Source organism: Myotis myotis, unplaced genomic scaffold, assembly GCF_014108235.1.
Source record: "Myotis myotis isolate mMyoMyo1 unplaced genomic scaffold, mMyoMyo1.p scaffold_m19_p_11, whole genome shotgun sequence".
Classification (NCBI taxonomy): domain Eukaryota; kingdom Metazoa; phylum Chordata; class Mammalia; order Chiroptera; family Vespertilionidae; genus Myotis; species Myotis myotis.
In genome coordinates, this window is record NW_023416315.1 from 47620347 (window position 1) to 47630983 (window position 10637).

The following is a 10637-nucleotide window of genomic DNA, read 5'->3' on the forward strand; positions in this document are numbered from 1 at the left end:
GCCTCCTCATATTCCAAATCATTGATTTGTTTTTCAGAATCATCTAACGTTGAATCCCTGTAAATTATTCTTTTAAAAAATATATTTTTATTGATTTCAGAGAGGAAGGGAGAGGGAGAGAGAGAGAAACATTAATGATGAGAGAGAACCATTGATCGGCTGTTTCCTGCACTCTCCCTACAGGGGATCGAGCCCGAAACCCGGGCATGTGCCCTTGACCAGAATTGAACCCAGGACCCTTCAGTCCGCAGGCCAACGCTCTATCCACTGAACCAAACCAGCTAGGGCTGTAAATTATTCTTTATTTCAGTTAGTGTATGCTTAATTTCCGACTGGTCCTTTTTCATGTCTTTGAAATTCTCCCTAAGATCCTTGAAAGTCTTACTAAGTCCCTTAATGCTCTCATTAATTCCCTTGATGCTCTCCTTAAGATCCTTAAGTAACCTTATAGCCATTGTTTTGAACTCCATATCCAGTAGTTTGCCTGCTTCCATTCCTTTCATTTGTGACATGTTTCTTTGTCTCCTCATATTGGCTGTTTCCCTGTGTTTGTTTCAATGTATTAGGTAGAGCTTTTAAATCTCCTGGAATTGGTAGAGTGGCCTTTTGTAGTAGGTGTCTTGTAGGGCCCCGTGGCTTAGTCTCCCCAATTACCTGAGCTGGGCCCTCTAGGTGTGCACCCCCTGTGTGGGCTATGTGCACAGTCTTGTTGTAGTTGAGCCTTGACTGCTGTTGGTATCACTGGGAGGAATTGACCTCCAGGCCAATTGGCTGTGAGGACCTGTGTCTATAGTGGAAGAACAGCAGTGCAGGAAACACCCCTATGGAGCAGGACTTGTTTCAGTGGGGCTTTGGTGCTTGCTGAATCTGGCCCTTGAGTGTGTTGTTTGTGGATATGTAGAGTTGTAATCTGGTGTGGTCTCAAGTTATCCACCAGGTGCACTGACTCTGGGGCCACCCGGCAGGAGCTACAGAGAGATCTGTAGATGGCTGCTACTTGTATTGGGCTTGGAAGTGCCCAGGCGAGGCCAGCTGGTGAAGCAAGGCAGGCTGGTGCTAGTGCCGGGTCTTGGACCTTTTATTGATACATTTGGGGCACACTGGCTCCAGCTATTGCTTGTTTAAGAGATTTTAGCAAAGTCTGAAGCCTGAGCCAGTTCAGGCCATTCATATGGAAGAGCCACTGCAAATAGTAGGGCTGCAAATTGGATGGGTGGGGTCTCAGGGAATCTCCAGGGCAGAGTGAACAGTGTGGGCCATGCTGATGGAAACTCATATATGGCTGTCAGTCAGCTCTGTGATTGGGGAGGTCCCAGCACAGGAACAATGATCCCTGTGAGCACCCTTGTTTGGGAGAAAGCCCCCCACCCCCTGAGTTTCTCCTTGATGCCAGACAGTCTACAATCCCCAGCTGGTTTTTGTCACCTGAAGTTATGGGGGACTTCTCTTCCCAGCTCTGGAACTCTGGGCTGGGGGTCTGCTATGGGGCTGGGACCCCTTGCTCCTCACAGTGGGCCTCTGCAGCCGAGGTATCCCTCCCGATTAAAAAAATGGCACATGTGGGTGTTGGACCTGTTCTGCGCTTCCGCCCCTCCTACCAGTTTTAATGTGCTTTCTTCTTTACTTCTCTAGTTGTAGGACTTCCATTCAACCAGATTTCAGGTGGTTCTGAATGATGGTTCTGTATTTTAGTTATAATTTTGATGTGGTTGTGGGAGGCAGCGAGTACAGGTGTTTACCTATGCTGCCATCTTGGTTCCAATCAATAAAACCATATTAAAAAAAAAAATAAGACATAGCTTGGCTGGCGTAGCTCAGAGGTTGAGCATTGACCTATGAGCCAGGAGGTGGCAGTTCAATTCCCGGTCAGGGCATATGCCTGGTTTGCAGGCTTGATCCCCAGAATGGGTGTGTAGGAGGCAGCCAGGCAGCCAATCAATGATTCTTTCTCATCATTGATGTTTCTGTCCCTTCCTCTCTAAAATCAATAGAAACATATTAAACACATGACGAGGCCATCAAGAGTGCTAAAGTTGCTAAGGGTATGAAAGAAACAATGATCATAGGCAATTGAAGACGCAGAAAAGCTGTAGTTGATTTGGATAAACAAAAACCAGTTAGCTGGAGATAGCATTTCAGTGACAGCATTTCGGAGGCAGTAATATGTGAATAAGCGAAGGTGCTGCTTGCTGACTTCCTGAAAGATACCTCTGGAACTAGTGCTGAAAGTGATTTGTTTAGGGAGTGGGTTGATAAATTTAAGAAAAGAAGTGTTTACTTGTAGAGTAAACAGTACATTAGATATGTTCTGTATATAAGAAATGTTAAAACGGAATCATTTGGGGGTCTGGAACGAATTAATTCAATTTACAGGATTTCTAATGGGGAAAAAAAAGATTTAGTTCTTGAACAAATCGCTTCTTGAACAGCCTTCCAGTATGAATTAAATTCAATAACAGATTCCACTGTATTTCTGGATAGAAGCAGGATGAAGGGAGATGGCACAAAAGAGAAATTTTGAGTGTGCATTCTTGACTTGTGTCATTCAATAAAAATACATAATTTTATTAACTTGATATATAAAGTAATATAGTTTTATTATTTGATATATAAAATAGTAAGGGCAATAAAATTTGATGGAAGTCGTTGGTGAGCCTAGTTTAGAGAATTGCTTATATTTCCAATGTTTTTAATAACTTAAAGATTTCATAGTGGAGGGTTAAAGGCAAACTTCATATACTCTTATACAATTGCATAAATTTGTGTGATTAAGGCTTGATTCAAAAACATTTACTTTGCTGAAACCGGTTTGGCTCAGTGGATTGAGCGTCGGTCTGCGGACTGGAGGGTCCCAGGTTCGATTCTGGTCAAGGGCATGTACCTGGGTTGCGGGCACATCCCTAGTGGGAGATGTGCCGGAGGCGGCTGATCGATGTTTCTCTCTCATCGATGTTTCTGACTCTCTATCTCTCTCCCTTCTTCTCTGTAAAAAATCAATAAAATATATTAAAAACAAACAAACAAAAAAACATTTACTTTGAGAATCATATCACAAGAGGGAAGTTTCATATTTTCATACACTGAAATTCTGAAAGAACACTGTTTAAAAGTTGCCAATATATACTATTTATGGATCATACATGCGTTTTGCTGAATACTGACCAAAGTAGATTAGGCAGGCTATCTTTATTATGCTAGGGTATGTTTTGGGAACAAGACTGTGTAGATATAATTGAGAAGACAAAAGAGCCATTGTCACTTAATTTTTGCTTGCATCCAAAAAAATGAATCCACCTAGTTTAAATGGGATTAGTGCAAGTGAGATGCAATGAAAACTGGACTCTGTAGTTGTACACAAACTTGATCTGAATAGATCAGTACATTAAAATTTAAATTTTCATTTTACCTCCCATATGCATAGTTTCTACCAATTTCCCTTTTCTCTAAGGAATGAAGTCTGCAGTTGTCCTAAGTTTGTTATCAAGGGTTTATTGGAAAATTTTCCCTTTCTTTGTATTTCCTGACCATTACTGTGTCTCATGGCGTATTGATCATGATCCCAGCCTAAGGCACCTTACACTTTATATAGCTGCCATGACCTCCTGTCAGCCTGTCCTTTCAGTTTATCAGAATTATCTTTCTAAAATTTTGTTATCAGCATCCTGTTCAAAGGCCTAAGACTTAGACCTGTCCTCACTTTAGTGTCCTTAAATATGGACTTCAGAACCCTCTAGTCTTTATCTGTAATTACTGTCTTTTTTATTCTTCATTGAAAATTCTCTTTCTCCCGATTGTCAGCTTTCTGTGCTTTGTATTCTTAAGTATTACATTATCTCTTAACTTTCCTTTGATTGCTAAGCTAGCACCCTCTTCTTCTCTGTTGTCTTTCAAACCTTGGTATAAACCCATCTTGTCATCTTCATTAGCATTATCAATTTTGATATGCATCCTGTTCATCTCAGCATTGAAATATTTTTTATTGTAGAATGTTCGTATTTTATGTAAATGAGTAAATCCTTTTGGCATAACTTTAATGGATATATACCAATACTCTATTATACATCCCTAGAATTTTACATTGAATGTCTCCCAATAACGAGACCAAATGAAATTTAGAAACCCTTATGTTAGTTTTTTTTAAGGTATGGTTATTTATAGTTCATTTTGATAAACCGTATTTCATCAATTCCACTTTATCATCAGATATAGGAATATATACATAAAATAATGGGAAATTTTAATGTTTGATGACATGTTAGAGTAGGTAAATACAGTATTTTTCCTTAAATTTGTTTCTCTGTTACGCTTATTTGTAAGAGGGATCTTTTATTTATAGTTTTTAGAGTTTGCTATCTATTATTTTAGGTCTGGAGAACTGGGTAAAGACATCTGCTTATGAAAAAAATTGCTGTATTTTAGTTATTACATTATTTTAAAAATTTTGGTACTTAGGATAAAGCTGCTTTTAAATTTATTATTTTTTAAACTTTTTAGGTAGAAGATGAAACTGTTTTACATAACATTCCTTATATGGGGGATGAAGTTTTAGACCAGGATGGGACTTTCATTGAAGAATTAATAAAAAATTATGATGGAAAAGTACACGGGGATAGAGGTGAGCCATGGGTTTATTCTCTTGGAAAAGGGGGCTAAAGAACTAAGATTCTTTGATTTATTTTTTTCAGCATAGATATAAAAAAGATTTTTAAATATTAAGTTTTATGCTGGATTGGCCTGGCTCACAAGCCTAAAATTTTTAGAGTTTTCCTTAATTTCCTTAATTTTAAATTGAAGGACCGTGTTTGCCATATGAAAATTATGCATAGTTGATTATAACAAATTATGTTAATAACATGTAAATTAAATAGAATTATTTGAATATATATATATTTTAAGATTCTTTACCAGTAAAATTAATTAGAACTAGGGCTCTGCTTATGTGACATGGGCTCCAAAAAGCTCTACACTCTAAAATACCTTCCCACCAGGCTGCTGCAGTATCTGAAATTCTATCATTAGAATCATGGCTTTGGTGTTTTGTGTCCAGCAAACTGCTAATTTGTCTGGCAGGATGGTGATAGGTGTAACATCGTCAGTTGTTCTCATTATTAGTGGAATGCAAGGTCTCTCGGTACATTGCTTTGGAGGAGGCCAAGGCCACAATTAGTTTCTAGAGAATTAGTTACTCTAGAAACTTTTGGGGGATGGATGATTAAAGAGAAAATTACAGGTGTTGAAGGTAAACTCTGTTCCTAACTTTGCCTTAGGTGAGTCCTGAAAACGATCTCCCCCCTCATTTAATAATGTTATAATGCTGATTGGCGGGCTCTGACTATTCCAAATCAGAAAAGGCATATGTAAACTTTTGTCATTACCACTCTTCTCTGTATATTTTTGATATTTGACTTGGTGAATTTCAGAATGTGGGTTTATAAATGATGAAATTTTTGTGGAGTTGGTGAATGCTCTTGGCCAGTACAATGATGATGATGATGACGATGATGGAGATGATCCTGATGAAGGAGAAGAAAAACAGAAAGATCTGGAAGAGAACAGAGATGGTATGTCTGTTAGGATTGTGTGTAGCCATTACAGCATCTTTCAAAAACAATAGAGTACAAGTAGATTGTCATTCCTTTTTTTGTTGTTAAAAATTACATCGATAGCAGTATAATCAAAATTAGAATGTTATTTGTAACATTTCATTCTGTACTTGAGTGTCTTTATTTCCTTTGGCTAACATAAATATTTATTTGGTTTTGCGTTTCACTGGGCAGTCATAATCATCATCAGATAACATGCTGATCTCTTCTTTGTACAAGTAGTGATCACTTTATATGCACTAGCTCATTGGATCCTCATAATGCTCCACAGGTGGATCTGTCTCATAGTGGAGGAGTTAGGAGGTTTAATGCTGTGAAGTAACTTATTAAGTTCACACTCTAGAGAAAAACAATTCAGACACCATAAACGGTAACCAGCTGTGAGGACTTCATACCTGAGAAACAGAGGTCCAGTCAGAACCAGGAGTTGTTGGAGACTTGGCAAAGCTCATTATTTAAGATAACATAGAAGGATTTGGGGGAAAACTTCAGTTTCAAAGAAGCATAAACTTTTTATAACGGACACCTTAGTGATCATCTAGTTCAGTGCCTTCATTTACAGATGAGGAAACAGACCCAAGTGGGTCTGTGACCAACCAAGGTCACAAAACCAGTTAGTAGTAGAGCTGCTTACCATTTTTCTGCCCACTTTTTTCTGCCTCCCAATTTGCTTAAAACTTTCCATATTGGATTTTGAAGTTGTTTTTTGTCTGACTTAACTGTCATGCCATAGATACATGTAAAATATATTGGAAGTGAAACACAAAGTTGATAATTTCTTAGAAGATGATCTTTTTTACATATAGTTGTGTGGAAAAAAATGAAAGTTTGAAAACTTGTTTACTTTCATTCTTTTTGCCCTTTCATATTTCCTTGTTCAGATAAAGAAAGCCGCCCACCTCGGAAATTTCCTTCTGACAAAATTTTTGAAGCCATTTCCTCAATGTTTCCAGATAAGGGCACAGCAGAAGAACTAAAGGAAAAGTAAGATTTGTTCTTGTGAGGCAGTCTTGTATGGGATATCGCTCACCATTTGGTTTATTGGAAATGGAACTAATGTAATGTAGCTGATGAGCCACTTGCTTCATTTGTCACGTCTGCCAAGACACTTGAAGTGAAGCATAAACCTGTGGAGCTCTGCCTTAAAAACCTTTTAGAACAAACACACATAATACGCAATAGTACATGTAGAGGAAAATTTTTCTGGACACTTGTAGAAATTTTAGTGCAGTTGATGTTTAATATAAGAACATTTTTCATGAATTTGATTTTTGATATGTCTTGCATAATGTGTAATTGGCTCATCACAGATGGTTATAGATGTGTCTTTTGTGCTTTAGGCAAGATAGAAATAATACATGGAATCTGTTTAGAAACTTTATTTTTAGAAGAAAAAACCCACAAAAAAACCCTTTATTTTTAAAATTGTAACTTTTGTTTTCCATTAACTTACATTTCTCTTGGTTCATGTCAGGTATAAAGAACTCACTGAGCAGCAGCTCCCAGGGGCACTGCCTCCAGAATGTACCCCGAACATAGATGGACCAAATGCTAAATCTGTTCAGAGGGAGCAGAGCCTGCATTCATTTCACACACTCTTCTGTAGGCGATGTTTCAAGTATGACTGCTTCCTACACCGTAAGTGCAGTTACTGTATGTTTTCATTTTCGATCTTCGCTGTGGAATTATGTTTTAGAGCAACTTGGAAATTGTTTTCATTGATTACAACTAGAGTTTATCATTTAATCTTGCAGTTCAGATTGAAAAATGCTAGAATCAGTGTCTTACTATTTTTAATTTGTTGCTTGAGGGTTGCTCCAAAGTCTTTTCATGAGTTTGATTTGTATTGCTATCTCCTACCAACCTGGGATATAGGTCAGTGATTTTTCCATAAATTCTAATGGAGCAGTTGTTTCATAATAAACTATTACTTTGAACTAGCTGATAGCCCAGGGCAACACTGCGATATTGATATTAGCCAATTTCTTCAACAAAATTTGTTCAAGGTGCTTATAGATGTTATCATCTATCTAGCTATCTAGTGTTAAATTTTTTCTTTTTACAAATACCCGCATTTGAACATAGGTAAAACATAAAATAGTCTTAATGAAATTGAAGTATGGCACACATAATATTTTCTTATATTGCTGGGGAATGAGGTTTCGTGGTAAATTGTCCAGGTAACTGGAATTTATTTCTTTAAGCACGGTTTAAAAACTACCAACTGCTTTTTGAGGAACATATTTCAAAAATATATTTCATACCTCCCAGTTTCCTATGCAGAGTTTACTTGATATAGAGGTTAGTTTTTCCCATATCACATTTTACTGTGATGTTGGTGACATGGTAACACGGTAGGGGCTCTGCACCAATCTCCCCTGCACTAAATGGCTCCAAGGTGCTTTGTCTTTTTCAGTTTGAACCCACCTTTCACAGAATTTTCCCCTCATTTTCCAGTCATATGTTTCAATGTGAGTTAGCCTGCCCAAGCCATTAGCTCTTACCTCCTGTTGAGTTTTGCTCTGTCTGTGCACTTCTATCTGCATAGCTCGTGATTTGTGGTGTGATGTGCATCTTAGTCTTGGAAACAGTAATTTCTGTGTGTGAAGTGGTTTAGTTATCTTAAGGTAGAAAAACTTAACATTGGTTTTTAGAATTATCATTATGTCTCCCATCTCCTTGCTGTTATCCACACTCCTGTCTAGTTTAAATTGATTTGGTAGTTTTAATAATCAATAGCTGTTGGACAGTTATCAAATACATATCTTATTTGGGTTTCACATAGCCCTTGAAAAGTTGTTTTGAAAAGCATTTCCCTTTATACATGGTCATTTTGTAAAATATGTCCAATTCTTATTAAGAATATTGTAGCCCTAGCTGGTTTTGCTCAGTGGATAGAGCATCAGCCCTGGACTGAAGGTTCTGGGTTCAATTCCAGTCAAGGGCACATGCCTGGGTTGTAGGCTCAATCCCCAGTAGGGGGCATGCAGGAGGCAGCCAATCAATGATTCTCTCTCATCATTGATGTTCCTGTGTCTCCCTTCTCTGAAATCAATAAAAATATGTTTAAAAAAAAGAAAAAAGAAAAATATTGTAAATTGCTGCCCTGGCCGGTATGGCTCTGTGGTTAAAGTGTTGACCAGTGCACTGAAGGGTCTTGGGTTTGATTCCTGGTTAAGAGGGCACGTATCTGGATTGCAGGTTCAAACCCCAGCCCCAGTTTGAATAGGGGAGGCAACCATCGATATGTCTCTCTCACATAGATGTTTCGTTCTCTCTTTTCCTCTTCCTCCCTCCTTTCCACTCTCTAAAATCAATGGAGAAATATCCTCAGGTGAGGATTAACAACAACAAAAAATTGTAAATTGCATGTCTGCATGTGCTTATGGTGGACCAAAGTAGAACTTTTGGTGGGATATTTTGATGTGCTGTCTATTGTCTGAATGGCCTACAGAGGAATGTTTTAAGCATAAAACAGTTGTATTAGTTTATCCTTTTTGGTATTATGTGAAAGTCCATTTGAATGTTCTTTTTGTAATGTATATTGATGTTTAAAGATTTTAAAAATGGATTTTTAGAGAGAGGAAGGGACAGGAGGAGAGACTAAAACATGCATATGCTCCCTATTGGGGATTGAGCCTCAAACTCGGGCATGTGCCCTGACCTGGAATCGAACCCCAAACCTCTTGGTGCATGGGACAGCACCCAACCAACTGTGAGCCACACCAGCCAGGGCTGAGATTTTAACATTTTAATTGGTTAGAATATCAAAGAAGGTATTTCAAGTTTATAATTGATGGCTGACTTTTTTTTTTTTTTAGTATTTTAGCTGTGTAATAGTTAAAAAACTTCAGACATACTTGAATTCATATTTGCTGTGTAATTCTCAGTGACTAAACCTCCCTAAGTCTGTTTTCCTCGTCTGTGAAATGGGGATGAGGATCCTAATACCTGGGTATTTTGTGAGAATTAAATGAGATAATGCCCAAAGCTTCCTAGTGTGTGCTTTTGAACACAGAATTCTGTTTGCTGCTGTCACTGCTTTCCCATGCTTGAATGTTGGCATTGTTGTTCTGTGAGGGACTTTTTAGTAAAAGTCTGATATCTGTCATATACACAAAAGAATTTATGTGATTCCATATGTAAGTATTTAGTAAGAATTCATTCTTAGTACCAAGCTCTAATCAGAACAGACAACAGCAGTATTTTGAGCAGAAGTTAATGTATAAAACTGATAATTTGTACTGATCTGATCATTTGTCACATGACAGCAAGCTGAAGAAGTGAGTATTTCAGGGAAGTGGTGTCTGATGTGAAGCTGTTCTCTTTGTCCATGCAGTGAGGAGTGTGTGTCTGGTCACACCTGCTGCCAAACAACTACTTGCACAAATTATTGCCTTTGTTCCTGTTTCCTGATTTGTAGAACTCCCTGGAAACAGGTGATCACTAATGTTTGTTCCAGTGCTGATCCTTGGATTCACCAGTTCTGTATTTGAGGCATCACTTACTTGTTGAAACATTATAAGATTGTAAGGGCTACTCAGTATACAATGTGTCCCCAAAAAAGTATACACACTTGGAATGATTATAAAGTTAGTCTTTATTAACGTACAGTTAATTTTTTAAAACTTAAAAGAATCTACAGAAATGAATAGTTTTTTTGTTGTTGTTGTTATGCCTGTTTTCAAACTGATGACCATTCTGGTCCAGGCACTGCTGATAATGCAAAGCAATGGAATCCTAAACCTCAAGAATAATTTCTTCAGTATTTGTGTGCTCGCTGTTCGTTGACTGTTGCTGGTCTTGTACCATAAGCTTTTATCTTTTAAAATCTTGTGGCACTTTAAGATACATTTAAAAAAAATGATGTTTTTATTGATATTAGAGAGAGAGGAATGGAGAGGGGGAAAGAGATGGGCTGCCTCCTGCACGCCCTCTACAGGGGATTGAGCCCAGAACCCCAGGCATGTGCCCTTACCAGGAATTGAACTGGTGACTTCTTGTTGATGCTCAACCACTGAGCCACACCAGCCA

The 10637-nt window shown here is 38.0% G+C and overlaps 1 protein-coding gene and 1 long non-coding RNA gene across 17 annotated transcripts in view; one reads left to right on the top strand and one right to left on the bottom strand.

Moving 5' to 3' along the window:
* EZH2 (enhancer of zeste 2 polycomb repressive complex 2 subunit) overlaps positions 1 to 10637 on the top strand; it is a 60071-nt gene that overhangs the window by 36760 nt on the left and 12674 nt on the right. For all 16 annotated transcript variants that reach the window (XM_036328413.1, XM_036328414.1, XM_036328423.1 and 13 more), the window contains exons 5-8: positions 4495 to 4615; positions 5421 to 5561; positions 6485 to 6587; positions 7078 to 7241. In XM_036328413.1, the coding sequence (XP_036184306.1) occupies positions 4495 to 4615; positions 5421 to 5561; positions 6485 to 6587; positions 7078 to 7241 (529 nt within the window). The remainder of the gene's footprint in view (positions 1 to 4494; positions 4616 to 5420; positions 5562 to 6484; positions 6588 to 7077; positions 7242 to 10637) is intronic.
* Positions 10185 to 10635, bottom strand: LOC118666291. The gene is made up of 2 exons (XR_004970930.1): positions 10582 to 10635; positions 10185 to 10444 (listed from the first exon to the last, which is right to left on the bottom strand). It is a non-coding gene; the product is annotated as an uncharacterized LOC118666291 (long non-coding RNA).